Source organism: Argiope bruennichi, chromosome 5 (genome assembly GCF_947563725.1).
Source record: "Argiope bruennichi chromosome 5, qqArgBrue1.1, whole genome shotgun sequence".
Lineage (NCBI taxonomy): Eukaryota > Metazoa > Arthropoda > Arachnida > Araneae > Araneidae > Argiope > Argiope bruennichi.
Genome location: NC_079155.1, coordinates 61,146,293 through 61,161,685, shown reverse-complemented (window position 1 = coordinate 61,161,685; position 15,393 = coordinate 61,146,293). Strand labels below are relative to the sequence as shown.

The following is a 15,393-nucleotide window of genomic DNA, read 5'->3' as shown; positions in this document are numbered from 1 at the left end:
ATTTCAATTATTTTAATATTTATTCTTGCAGGATTGAAATAAACATGTGGTTCTTATGTAGGAAATTTACTAATATAACAATCAAAATGCAAGCATTTCATTTATTCTGAAAAATAATTTTAGGCTCACTTGTACAAATAGCCGATGATTTAAAGTAGAAGTAAAGTATTTTGCAATTAAAAACCTATTCAAACTAATCGGTATTTAGAATAAATTCAAGGAAGTTTACAACATTGCCAAAATAGTACCGATATTTAAATAATCGAGCAGAAATTAACGTGAATATTGCTACTGAAATTAAATGTATTTCACTTGTATAGCAAATTTAAGGCAAGTCAATGACTTTACTGAATTATAAACGAATAATTATATTCTATAAAATGTTAAGCAATTAGCAAATGTCCTGAAGATTTACCGGTCTTGAACGTATAAAATAAGCCTCTTTATATTTCAAAATCTTCACTCCCGTCTGTTAAACATTCCGAAATCACCTCCCACCCGCCAGCCGGCTGGCTACCTCTACGCCCAATCTGACAAAATACTTATGAAATATTTATTCCAACCACTCTATTCCTACAATAATGAACAATCCATTCAAACCTTTCATCACTCAAACAATGCGCCGAGACATTCATACATTCGCTTCTTGCCACTCACTAGCATTCATTTATATATATAGTTTTATAAAGAAGCTTAATTTCATACATTCTTGTCGAAATAGAAAAAAGTGCTCGAAGAATTAAGCCTAACAAATTATGTACTTACCCGAATTAAATTTGCCTGATTTTGAATTTAAGAGTCTTTACTAACATACTAAATATCAAAAATAGATAATTTAAGACAATTCTCCGAATATAATTGCAAAATTGAGTTTTCGTTTTGATTTCCATTTTGCAATTCAAAAAACTTCGCGCGAAACCGATTTATCTTCCTTTAAATTATGAAAAATCTTGTATACATTAACTTTAATAATGAATTGCCTACCCAAAACTTATTTTTAATTGCCGTCTTTAATTGCAAATGTTACTTTCACTTTAAATCACCAATCACGCCTGGAATATGAAAGTCGGATCCGTTTCTACAGAAATTGGAGTACTTAAAAATTACATGTTGGTAGGGAATAATCTCTCCACTTCAGGTTTGAAAAAGCTATTTCAAGGCTAGTCACAGCTTCGGTCTTGGAAGAAGAATCAAGTTGAGGTAGTCCTTTTTAGGCACTTTTGCTCTACACTATTCAAAGAGGGACCTATTACTCTCAAAGCCTTGTACACTATTCAAAGAGGGACACTTAGAAGTAACGATTAACCAGTAAAAGTCAATCTCCAGCAGACACTAATTCTACGAATAAAACTTATGAAGCCTTGAAGAACCTGGAGATATCAGAAGTAAAAGTTGATTTTCAAGATATTAAGTTCGTTAAGATACATAATTTGACAATATTGAGGTCAAGTCTTTGAAGAAAACTGATAATTTAATGCGTTGTGTAAAACAAGGGTCGGTTTGCTGTAGCATTTTCAAAATACCACTAGACAACATTACCAGAGGTCTAAATAACAGTGCCTAGGTGATTTTTCCCTCTAAAAACGAATTCCCAGTGAACAAGAAAAGCTTCAGAAAGCACCCAAAATACAACTGGGAACCGATCCTGTATCAAACACTTTCATCTAATGCTTTTGTTGGCGCCAATAAGTCCGCAGAACGCTCCGCCTACTAATTTTGTAGCGCCACCCAGTGGTGAAATGATATAACTTTTTAGAGTGTGAATACCACAGAGAGTGTGTTGTGAGTGTTGAGAATAAAGTAATGGGGATACAGTCCAAGAGTTTGTGTTTCATTATGTGAATGAGTTTTCTAAAACTGAGCTATCGAGGGCCAAAACAGCTTTCGTTCCGACAAAACAAGGCGATAAGTCCGCTTTCTTGCGAGACCCGAAACTGTTTTAAGTATTGACAATGTTCAAAGCATAAGATCATGCTCGATTGTTAAAAAATGCCCCAAGCCAGCCTTGGAAAGCAGCTAAATGGCGTGAATATAAACATTCGACTATTTAAATATTCAAATAGCAAGAGAAATTTCAATGCATCTGAAGCCAAGTATTGGAACATTTGCAAAATCGATAATGTCTCGACCTGCATAATAGAACCATAGCAAAGTCTCATTCGAGGCATTTTCCCCTTAGAGGAAGGTTAAAGAATCAAAGCAGTAAATGATTTGTGTCATCAAGCTGGAAAAACGGTAAAGGATAAACTATGCTGCATGAAAGGAATTTTAAATATTTTGGTGTGATACAAATGTTGGCTTTCAAGAGAATAAGATTTTTCGAATTTGTGGAATGTTACGTTTATATTATGTTTTTGGATTCAACATGAAAAATCGGAAATACGAATTCTATTGCTTAGAAGAATAGGTTAACATCAGTTGCAACCAATTTTTAAACTATCCTCATTTTAGAATCAGCACATACTGTTATCTGAAGTTGCTTGATAATTTGTTTACATTCGAAAATGCAGGTAATTACGTGAAATAAATTTATACAACAATTGAATTTCGATATCATGAATTCTATAAGTGACTAATTAAAACAAAACTTGCCCGTTTTATTTGTCAGTCAACTGATCTAATACTACAACTTTTTCCTGCACAAATTGGAATATTTAAATGCGAAAAACTGAAAAATTGCCAAACTGCAATTTCATGGTATACAATTGTTGAGAAGTCTGAGCATCTCCGACAATGGATTTAAATGGTTGGTAAACATCAGTAATTGATATTTATATACTTCAAATAAACAATGTAACAAGTGCAATGTAACAGCAATACCAATTTTGATTTAACAACTTCATTACCTAGTTATATTAATCACACTGCAGCCCAATTTTCCAGTTCAGATCTTGTGCAAATGCCATCAATTGTAGAGCAGATGCCATGTTATTCGCTGATATCTGTACTTTAGGACAAGGTGACAGGAATTCCATAACAATGCACTTGGATTATTCATCTGAATGGAGCACAGTATGGCGCAATGGACTTTGTATAATACTTTCATTAAATCCTAGAAATACAATGAAATCAATAAGCATATTCGTTACATTCTAATATACAGAAGACTAAATTCAATATATTGAATCCAGTATTAAAAATAGATTGTTAAATCTGAAAATTCTCAAATATACAGAGAGTATTTGAAGTCGAGAGAAACTCGTTGGAATTATGCACTTAAGGTGTCTGTATATTGTCAATGCACTTAAGGTGTCTATTGTAAGGTGTCAAAATTCATCAAATGTTGTCATTTCTGACAACATTTGATGAATTTTGTATAAAAACCAAACTAAGAATAAAACCTAGTAATATAAGATCCAACTATATTTGGTTTTATATCAGAAATTTCCCCCTTTCCTACTCGGATCTCCAGTTAGGCTTAGGAATTTCGGCCTTATTACCAAGAATACTTCAAAATAAGACAAGTCAAGTCATACGCCAAGTAGTTAAATGCCTAATCTTCTAATAAAATGGTTTAACACTTGCAACATTTTAATCTACTGGTCATTTTGGTATCACAAGATTATCATTTTTCGACGGTTCTACCTTGCTAAGGGGCGAGGTGCGAAAGCATAGACGAATTCCTGTTCTCCGACCTTTACTTCTACTCCATTCGATATTTTTTCGTTCAGTTTTCCCACATGTGTCGTGTCATTTCTTGCCGTACTAGTTTATTTTAACTCAAAATTGCGTAGGGTTAGTTCTAATATTGCTTATATGGCTAGTTTCTTGTATAAAAAAATTCCGTGCCACTCACATTAAATATGATCGAGATTATCGAACGATTAATATATCAAAATATTAAGAGTGTCGCTAAGAAACAAGTTAAAGAATCATTTGTAAAAAGTGAATTACCCAATTTTAAGAGTAAAAGTCTAATTTATTCAACATAATTTGATATTTAATCCCTTTACAAGAAATAAAAATTTCTCGTGAGTATTTTATTGCGAGTTAATACTTTTATCGATAGTATTACAAGTTATCCACAGGTTTTACGCTTTCCAAGTCCGTGAATAATCCGAATTTCTTATTGTTAAATGTAGACATCTTACCGCTCACCCCTATTTTGATTAAATACACATCCTAATGCATGCGCAAAACAGTGGCGGATTTTCAAGTTCGAGTATGTGTTTTATGGTACAAATGCCGTCTTTGATTAGAGGATTTGACATCGAGGTTTTACTATATCCATTCTTACTACATTTAATAATTAGAATTATAGCCATTTTATTGAAAATAATTGCAATACTTTTAGATATGGAATTACAAACTACTTTAGAATAAATATCAAATTATTTCCCGTATGAAAATAACGTACCCTTCAATTTTTCATCAAGTGAAATTTCTATATAAGGTGGCGGTAGATTTGAGATTTTCGGCAAATATATTTGTCCCTTTCAGACTCAAATGCCTGGTTCATTTCTAACACAGTATCAACCAATGCTCCTGAATGAAGGGTCAAAAGATTTCTGAAAGAAAATAGACGTTGTTAGATGAAAATTTAACGACTCGTTTAACATGAACATTTTTATTTAAGCGTATCGGTTCTAAACAGTTCAATGTTCTTAAACTTTTTATCAATGTAGATAAATGAAACAAAACATTAAGCAATATTTAAGAGGGATTTTCTTTATACTGTAGATGCTCAAATTATATCTCGATATTTATATATTAACAGGGACATTTGGACTATTCGATTCAAAACTTCGCATTTCAAGGAAAAAGCAAGTAATGTATCGAAACTAAGGAGAAGTTTAAACCAATAGTCTTGTATTCCATTTCAAATCAAAGTTAGACTCAAAGCTCTATTAACTGTACCTGAAAAGAATCGGTTCCATATTCAGATTCGATTGGAATTTGTTCAGATGGTTAAGTTTACCCGTTTTCGTTTATTGTTAACCAATAAACCGGAAGTAAATCACTGGAATTCTTTAAATTCTAGAATTTAAAGTAAAAATGTTTTCAGCTGACTTCTCTGCAATCAACTACTAAAGACAAAAACCGATAAATTAAATTCATTTGTTGATTTCTCTTAGTTATTAGAACCTTGTTGTATTACGATATTAGTTTTAACATTAGGTCTCAATTATTTGTTAAGGATTCTGTGGAATAAGCACTTTTCCACTTTTCCTCAATCCTGTTGCATGAAATATCGGAAAATTATAGAAAATACCAATCCTGAAAAAGGTTAACTAGTCAGAATTCCGAATACGGTCTTCCAAAAGATAATATGCATCCAGTGCACTAAATTATGCGCTTCAGAGACAATTACCAGTTCTCTGAAATTTTAAAATACGAGATTGAAAACTCATTCTTTTGACTTACTAATAAGAATTGTTTTTATTTATGTAGGTACTCGATTTCAGCCTCAAGCACCATTTTTACAGCAACTGGTATTCGAGTTCCCATGTATAGTTGGCCAAAGTAAAAATTTCGTCGAAATCATACGCATCCGTAGGCTTAAATATAATGGCGCAGTACACTAACAAAAACATTCATTTTCGCAAGCGCAGCATCTAAATAGCCTTTAAAATGAGTCCAATATTTCGAATTTTATGCATTGCTGCGACACTTGAGAGAATGTCCAATTTTTCGAGATAAGTCCATTTATTCCAAAATAAATATGTCCCTACAATAACATGTTTTAGAAATGCTTCTCGTTACTGTCAGATCATTCATCTCAATTTCGGTTAAAATGACTCGCTAATTTTAAGGTTTCAGTTCAATAACAAATGATAATTGAAGAATTTAATGGTTTTAAGATTGCAAAATTAGTGACCAAAAAAAAGGACCCATTCTAAAGGTTTCATAGTTATCAACTCTGAACACAATTCAGTGTTTACGAGATAGCACTAAAACTATGCTTTTATTGCTGTTAATTGTCGCTTTTAGCACGCAGTGATGTGGTTTTAAAATTGAGAAACAATCACCTTTTCATGATTTCTAATAGCAAATGATTCTTCAGGACCATTTGACATAGGTAAAATAGTACAGTGCGCTAGATAATCGGTTACTTTAAGTCGGTAATTGTAGGAAAATGCGACGTTAGAATTTTTTACGAAGTCGAGCAAAAATAACCATCTTAAGATACATATTTCAAAGGTATTTTTCATTATGCCATTGCTTTAAAATACCGCATTCCAGTTTAAATTTTGTTACTCAAGATTAGTCATTTCATGAGAATTACTTCATTGAGACAATTCAAGCCGAATATGAAAACGAAACTTTCCAAAAGGTTGCTGCAAGACTTGCAAACCCCGGTTTTGCTTTGGTTTAAAGATTTACCTCTACCAAAAGCATGGTTTTGAAGCATCAAAGTTTGAAAAAGGAAAAATTCTACTTTTAAAACTTTCAAATGCAAGTAAAAAACAAATTACAAAATTTTAACTCCAATATATAGCAAGAGGATCTACTCTGCCTTTTCAAATGATCACGAATTTAGAAGGAAACCCAAGTCGATTGAGACCACTTGATGTCGGAATTTATTCGGAGACTGATTTGTAAACGAAGAGCGACTTTTTTTTGCGACTTCAGCTCAACTCGAGATTATCGATTTATCGATTTTTGATTCACCTGGGCGATATGTATGCTCTAACTGGATAGCATGCTTCATCTTAACGAACTTAAAAGTTTCACTACTAGTAATTCCAAAGAATGGTAGCACGATAGTTGCTCCGAAGGCCATGACCACGTATGCTAGCGATAAGATTTAACAGTTAGCTAGTTTGGTATAAAGATATAGCATCAACTACTTGATTCAATTTTGCGTTTTGTAGAAATGTTTATTTTGACGAAGAGAAGTGTTTATCCGATGTCACTACTAAAACGCGCTACAAATAGTACAACTCATCTCGTATTTTTATATAATTAAGGAACGATAATGGTGTAAATACTACAGAAAAACAAATAGTCGTATTTAATGCAGACTGAATTTTTATTGCGAATCAAAAATAAGTTGTAAATTTAAATGTGAAACTACAGTGTTGTACCAATGAACACTATACAAGATTTTTTTTAAACGTTAGCATTGAAAATTTTGATCTTTTAAAATACATAACACAAGGTGAACGGAATTAATATCAGGATTCATAACAAAATTGTGAACTTACAAACTCAAAATTAATATTAAAAATCGGTTAAAGAAGCACTCTTGCCTATAGTGGATATTTTAAACATCGCACTACTTCATTAAATAGACGTAAAAATGAAACAGTTCTACTTAAAAAATTATAAGTCTAGTAAAAATATTTACTTTTCAATACACACATTTTTGAATAGTTAAAAATATTACATAAAGAAAATATACGAATTCAATTAACAGTAGATACAATATAACAAAGTCAAAATATACTAAGCCAGGAAGAGTCATTGCAATAAATAAAAATATTGTAATGGGAATTCAAATTAAGCAGTTTATAAGTCGAGCATAATTGCGATGATATCTAACAAATAATGCAAGAGGAAAATAATTCATTTTTAAATATTATCGACTTACCATGTAGAGTAGAAACCTTTTTTCTGGTACAGCGGCAAAATTGGAATTCTTCATTTCTGATTCAGCCGCCTTCCTTCTTGAAACCCGGAGAATATTTGATTCAATTTTTATGCATTAACATCTTAGCCATAAGTCCAATTTTCGAGAAAAGCAACATTTAGTAAGGTAATCTAAAGCTTTTAGAGATGCTAAAGGATCCGCCAAACAAACCCCAGCATTCTATGGTGAACTATTTATTAATGATACTGGACGGAGACGCAAGAATGGCTCGCGCAGCTTGTAAGAAAAGACATTTGAATAAAGAACGCATCTTCTTCACTATACATGGTTTTGCAAATAAGTTGATAAAATAAAGATTTTGAAATGTTAAATACAGAAAAATAATAAAATTTTCGCATCAAAATGGTAGCAAATGACTTTTCTGTTTAGAAATGACATATTTTGCTTTATTTTAATTTCATGCTTTTCAAGTAATCAACTCTAAGAATTAATTTGATTAAAAATTTAAAAATGTTTTGGCATTTACTTTTTGGAATTTCAAAAGGGCTTTTCGGACATGAACTGTCTTGGATTTGAACGAATCAAATTATTAAAGAAAATTCGGATACAGTAGGTACTAATGAACAACGCTTAGGTGTCCAAGTGATTCAAAACGCACACATTTCAAGATCGTGATATAGTTCGAACCGTTATTAAAATCTCTGGTGCATTTATGGTGTAACTTAGGCATCTCTTCCACAAGAAAATCTTGTTTTCCTAGCATTTTCATATATTTTATTTCTATGGATAATTATTTCGATATATTAATGATGTAGTAAAAATTACTTCATTTGAATTAAGTTCTGATTAATTATCAATGAATCAATAAATTGCTAATTGTATCTATTTAATTTTGAAAGATCACTCCAGCTGGTTATTATATTTAGTAACATACGTTTATCTTTTCCTATTGATCATTTCCGGAACATTTTAGCGGTTGTTTTGTTTTGATTATCCGTATTTTACGATGGATATTAATGATATTTGATGCCTTCATTTTCTGTAGTTTTTTCTTTGTTAACATATGGATGGGTATTAGAAATCATTCAGCGTACTAGCCGCCTTTGGCGATCAGTTTGTTCGCCCAGATTATTGACTTTTCAGGTTGCTAAATAATAAATAAGGACTGCTTTTTTAAATATATATATATATATATATATATAAGCTTATTAGATTGAAAAACACATTGAATTAGTTTATTGCAAATTAAAAAGTGTACATATTACGAAATGAAGGCGGAAGTGAAAGTCCTGTTATAGAGTTAATGATTATCAAAAGTACGTAATTGAATGTTTTGCTCGATGAGTTTGAATTTCAATATAACATTTAAAAACATTGTTACAGATAGCACATAAAATTGAATTATAAAACATAATTAAAATGAAAGAAAAATTATAGGAAATAGAATTGATATCATTATAAAGGTAACTTATAAGTCTTGAGGTAATAAAAAGTTACTTTTTATTAAGATAATTGCTTCGAAGTTTAGTTTTATCAACGTTCCGTTTTAAAGCAACACTACGGCTATTTTGGGACAGACCTCATAATTTTAAAGCGCAGTCAGATGGCGAGGACGACACCTGAGTTGGAATCCCCCACTCCAAACTTCCACACCACAACAGCTGGAAGATGTTTGGCCGCGACGGATTTAACGTGTACCAAACCCACGTACACGAAGGTTTTTTGATGGAATCGGGTCTCGAACCTGAAATCCTCCGGGTTCGAAAGGCCACCGCAGCCTTTGATTATTTCGAAAAAAATTTTCTTATGAAAATCGTAGAGATTACACAGGGGCAGCGTTAATCCTATATTTTGGTCCGTTTAAACTGTCTATTTGAAGTCTGTTTCTTGATTTCTTTTATATATTATTTTCTTTAACTGAATAGAACTTTTGGTGACATAACGTGCCCTCCTCCAAAACATTTCTGATAATATTTTTCAGCTCTATTTGAAAGGCTGAATTCAATGCAGATGTAATGATAAATGAATAAGTTACTGCAGCTCTTTTCGAAGCATTGAATTCAATACAGCTGGAAAACGTTGAATGACGCAGTTTAAAATTCATACGATAATTTGTTTATATTTGTCTGTTGCCTGATCTGATAAAAAAATAATAACAGCAATTTCTGTGCCATATACGTCAATGTATTTTTATCTAGAGATAATAAACTTCAGTAATAATTGTTAAAATGAATTGTTTGAACCACATGTTGCGAATATTGCTGAATATATATGAAAAAATAATGTATTGTACAGTCAGTTATTAATATTGTACAGTCAGTTATTATTGTTTTCAAGAGAATTACTGAATTTTTAATTATATTATCTCTCTATTCTTCCCTTTATTAAAAATGGTTTAATTTATAAATAAATAATGACGTGATCTATATTCTGAGCTGCTATTTTATTACATTTTAATCTGTTTGAAACAAAAATTCTCCACAAAAATAAAAAACTAAAAAAAAACTTATATTAATGAAATCATTTTTTGTTAAGAAAAAGTGATTTATATTTTAACAATTGAAAATTGATTTTAGTCAAAATACAATTTAACTTGTCTAAATCAAAGCTGTAGGAACCACAATAAAAATTCATCTTATTCAAATTAAGAAAAATTGATCAAAGAAGGAGTACAAGAAAAAATAAAATTTTTAAGCTAAAAGCGACAGTGACGGAAATTTGAAATATTGATGTCATAATTAATAATAAATAAATAAATTCGTAATTAATAAATAAATAATAAAAATTTTATTAAATAAATAGTATACATCGTCCTGAGTACAACAATTGTTCAATAAAACTTAATACTAACTACTTAAATAAAATAAAACAAACACGATTTTCACCATTTGCGGACAAAATTCAAAATTGGAAGCATTTCAAAATAAGAACTACTATCTTAGACTTTCTAATTTCGACTTCGAATTTAATAAATTAAATTCGAATTAAGAATGAATTTCAGCACGATATTAATAAAATTCAAGAGAACAACAACAAAAAAATGATTAAAATTTTAGCCGAATTCCAATAAGTTAAATTCCTTTGTATTAATATTGAAAGAAACGTAAAATGTTTATTTTGTAAAAAGCTATTCATAGCGAATTTGCACAGTTAAATTTAATCTAATTATAATATATTTAATTATAAAAAGCAAGTTTTATTTCTGCAATTATTGCTTATTCAAAACTTTTTCATAGCGATCTTAATTTGCAATGTATAAATTTCTAATCTTTTTTTTAGCCTGTAAATCACGTGATTTATTTCAATAATAATTTATCAATTTTTCTCACTTACAGTTTTTATTTCAGCAGTGAAATATAGAGATCTAGACCTTCAAACTTCTTGCAAAATTCATTGAATATTTGGATTTGCAGATTTTTTCTTCTATGTTAATGCATCATTTTGAAAGATTTAATAAACATATATTATCTATAAATATTTTCTTGTACGTATAGAAACATATTGATGATATTTACTAACCATTTAAAAACAAATTAAAATAATTATAATATTTAAAGTTAGTTACTTATACAGATACATACAGGATTTTATTTTCTATTTATTAATGACAAATCCGATTATTCCAAAAGCATGATTACCTAATTTTATTATAATAACAACCTTATCGACTTTTTTACTGAAATAATTACTAATAAATATTAAGATAAAATGAGAATTAAGGTATAATAATAATCATTTAGAATCAAAACACAAAATTGGATGGGGTAGATATATTTTGCGATTATAAAATAGGAAAATAGATATATGGTTGGTCCAAAATTTATGTTATTAATAATTAAAGCAATATTTCTGTTTTAAGTCGGATGAAAAGTAATTTTTATACTGAAACTCAAATCTTTTCAGATAATTTCATGATTTTAGATTATTTTTATTTCCCTAACTTTTGGCATTAAAATATAAATTCCAAGATGTTGTTTTTGTATTTTAATTTTGTTTAATTTTTTTTCCGTTTCAAATACAGAGAATAAAAACAAAAACAGAATAAATCTGCTTTGGAATAGAAATAACTCGTATATTTACTATGGCCACACTTTCTCCATGCGATTTTAAAAGTTCGTTATTGAATATCTTCTCTCAGACCAGATCTCAAGAATAAGATTAATTCCGATTACCATGAAGAACACTGATTATGAATGCAAATAAAAAAAGAAAAGGAAACTTATCGCTGAAATATCCGTGACAACTTTCCAACACAAGTGTTTTGAAATAATTTGTTATATAAATTACGGACTATATAATCTGATACAACTCAATCATATTCCAAGTTTAAATACTTCTCCAATGATTTAGGAAGTCCTAGATGAAATACACCATTTGGTAAGCTGCGGGTCTGATGCAGCCTTTTTCGAATGGTGCATCGACAAAGATGTTTCAAGGACCTCGGTTCATGTGGTCCAACAGCCATATCTTCGAAACAAGTTTCATACATGGCAGCCAGCTTCAAGTTTTTGTTGTGACGAAATGGCCTAAAAATGGCATGTAAAGCAAGATAAAAATATTCTGTAGATATATCTAAAGCTAGTTGGGAGTGTGTCACATAAGGTTCCGGTAAGGCTCTCCAAATGAGTCTGAAGCATTCTTCTTGTTTTGGTGTTGTCATGTAGTAACCATTTTCAGGAGGCTGATCAGAATCCGAAGTGAAACAATTCACCAGTCTCATCCTGGACATGATTTGTAATACCATGCGGTTTGTTGGAGACATAATTTCTTTGCTGCAAAGAAGAGAACAAGGAAAATTATTATTTAACAGGAAATGAGATATGAAGGACATTAATTAGCTAATTTTATTTTTGGGGGTAATTTCTATGATGGAATATTAGATTTCCAATTTCCCTCACTTATAAAATTATATTTTTTTTAATAAATTGAAAAATTAATAGATGTTTGGAGTTTTGGTTGAAAGCACTTTTTTTTTATTAAAATCAATAATTACTTACCTAATTGTTACTCAAAGTTTGCATATGTTATTGTGATACCATGCCTATAGCTGATCTATCTGGAAACCTAATACAGGGGATTCCAATGTGCTATATACAAATGAAGGGAAAATAGGAAAACTATAGCTTTTTTGCCCGCTCTGTAGGAGCTACAGTACATGCCAACTACCATTTTGATTGTACCTACGCAAGTGTAGGCTGCGAAAGGCATGAGGCTTATTTTTTATTTGCTTAAGAATTACGATTACTACATTATCATTTAGAAGCATGCTGAGGTTTGTCTTGTTAAAAATCAGCGGAAGTGGAATACCAAAATTTTAATTCATACTCTCCACTACAGGTCTGATCTTTCTTCCTTCGTACAAAATTGGACTTGGATAAGACCGCGAATGCTTTGAGTGGCATTGGCGAACTTTAGTTATGAAATATTGATGGATGGTATGAATCTAACATTTTTAATAAATTTGTAGTGCAAATATATATTTGGACGACTTTTTTAAGACCGTTTGAAACCAAAAATGGACATAGAATTACATTTATACTCTCAAGATCACCTACCGAATGTCATTGATTTAAATCATTGCGTTATATACACGTGAAAGTACAGGCCACATCTGACAGATTTAATTCTAAATTTTACAAGTATATTTTAAATACTTAACATGTGTACTGAATTTTGCCTACCTAGATTTTTGGAATTTGTTGTTACTGAATTAACTGGTACTTGTAAAACCAGACAGACTTCATCAGAATGACGTTTTTTGTTCAATATGTGATAGAAATCTAGAAGTTTGGTCTAAAGTCCAAACACCAAATTCCATCCGTCTACCTTAAAGCATTTTTGGATTATTGTGTTCACAGGTTGAAAGAAAAGCGGGCAGACATATAAATATAATGCGAAGTATGTGTTTTTCAAACTCAGTGAAATGTGGAGATCTGTAAAGCTCAGGTTCGAATTTTTTGCCGATTACAATCCTTTTTTTATACATCATATACAAGAAAGTAAAAATGAACATTTATGCCATATATTAATTCTTGGAGACAACTGTAGTTGATTTAATGGAAAGAATATAAACGTAACTAGTAATTTATAAAAACACAGGCAAGCAACGTTTTTACTTTAAAAAATTCAAGATTTTAACAGACTTATAGAAATGAAGTGTCCTGAAACGGAATGCATTGAAATATGCAAACCTTTTTGTTGGATTGCACATACACCTAGCGGATATATGACTGTACTTTTGCACATACATAAAACAATAAACTTATTTTACTTAAGATACAATTCATTAAAAATAATTAATGAAAAGGTTTATCATAAATTACTATATTATAAGAGAAAAGTGCTCTTAGATTTGTATATACCTCGATTGCAGATTGGCTGACTTTTATTCGAAAAGATAGAAAGCAATGAGTTTTTTTTATATTTAAACCTCATTAAAACTCATAAATAAATTATTTTTACTACAGTTAAAATTTTTCCAGTTTTTCTAGAAAAAAGTATCGTTCTATTAGGGAGAAAATTTACTTACATATGAGGATAGCCATGTCCACTATGCCGTGCTTCATAATCTGGGAAAATATCGAAACCGTGTTGAAGCAAACCTAAAACTTGGTCAACTTTTCCGAATGATGCTGCACATATCACAGAAAAATTTCTTGCACAATCCCATAGCGTTCGGGAATGATTACTGTAATACTGAAGTAAATCAAATTTCACTCTCGTCACATGCTTTAGAATATATTCGAAGAACTCAAGAGGATAATGGGGCTGTCTCACAAACATGACGCCACAATTTTCACTCACATATCTGTCGATGGTTAACTTCAATAAAGATACAACCAGTTGACTATCTTGGACATTCACAGAATGACAAACTTTTAAAAGCTCAGCCAAGAATTCGTATTGGACTAAATTTTCTGAAGTCAATTCTGGGTCTAGTTTCAAAATATGAAATACTCTTAAGAACTTCTTTACAATAGTTTCTACTTGAGAAGTTAACAGAATTCCACCATCGAGTTCCACTGAAGCCTTGAGAGATGTTGACAGATACTTTTCCATATGATGAATATATTCATTCATCAAAACATTTTTGAAATTGTCAAAAAACTTAGGTTTGCATAAAGAGTAGTTGATGTTCACAAGAAAATCAAGAAATGCTGTATCGAAAGGTATTGTCAGTACCATTTCTTTTAGAAAATGAAGTTGAGAATAAGTATAATATTCAACACCATTTCTATCTGCTATCAATTTACACTCTTTTGTAAAAGCTTCTAACGATGAAAGAGTTTTTTTAATACTTGGCGCTTTGGAATACACAGTCTGAAGACACAATACTTCATAATCGATAATATTTGCTGTAGTAAAGGGCCAAGAATAATCACTTTCTGATGAATCCATCTTGGCTTCTTTATAAAAAGCAAACACAGTAGCAAATGAATCTCAAATATTACAGAATGGAACACAAAATTCGAATGCAAAGCATTTGATCTTTCATTTAGAAAAAGTTTGATGAGAAATGACGCAACTTTTTCGATGACAGATGTTATTAGAAATTAAATCAGCTGCATTTTTAGCAAAACACGCATCATCACACTTTTTTGTCTTTTGTTTCCGAAATAATTTCCTTTTGTTTTTATCTCAGTAGCGATCATGCCAACCACAATCTTTTTTTTTTCTACTTCGACTCGGAATTTTTTCCATCAGATATCGCGATAAAATTTTCTATTGTTTCCGTTCATTTTGTGATGTGAATTTAGTTTTATCGTGTTATAGTTAATCTCATAGACACGTTGAATACCACGCTACCTGTGTGCACATATTACCATATTATGACTGTCCGCACACAAAAAAAATCTTCC

The 15,393-nt window shown here is 30.7% G+C and overlaps 1 protein-coding gene and 1 long non-coding RNA gene across 2 annotated transcripts; both read right to left on the bottom strand.

Annotated features, from left to right (window-relative positions):
• Window positions 1-1,718: 1,718 nt before the first annotated feature.
• Window positions 1,719-7,730, bottom strand: LOC129969364 (uncharacterized). The gene is made up of 3 exons (XR_008784501.1): window positions 7,535-7,730; window positions 4,358-4,508; window positions 1,719-3,052 (listed from the first exon to the last, which is right to left on the bottom strand). It is a non-coding gene; the product is annotated as an uncharacterized LOC129969364 (long non-coding RNA).
• Window positions 7,731-10,349: 2,619 nt separating this feature from the next.
• LOC129968321 (uncharacterized) lies at window positions 10,350-15,125 on the bottom strand. The gene is made up of 2 exons (XM_056082176.1): window positions 14,064-15,125; window positions 10,350-12,306 (listed from the first exon to the last, which is right to left on the bottom strand). The coding sequence occupies exons 1-2, from the start codon at window positions 14,930-14,932 to the stop codon at window positions 11,844-11,846; spliced, it is 1,332 nt and encodes a 443-aa protein (XP_055938151.1). The 5' UTR covers window positions 14,933-15,125; the 3' UTR covers window positions 10,350-11,843.
• Between the last annotated feature and the right edge of the window lie 268 nt (window positions 15,126-15,393).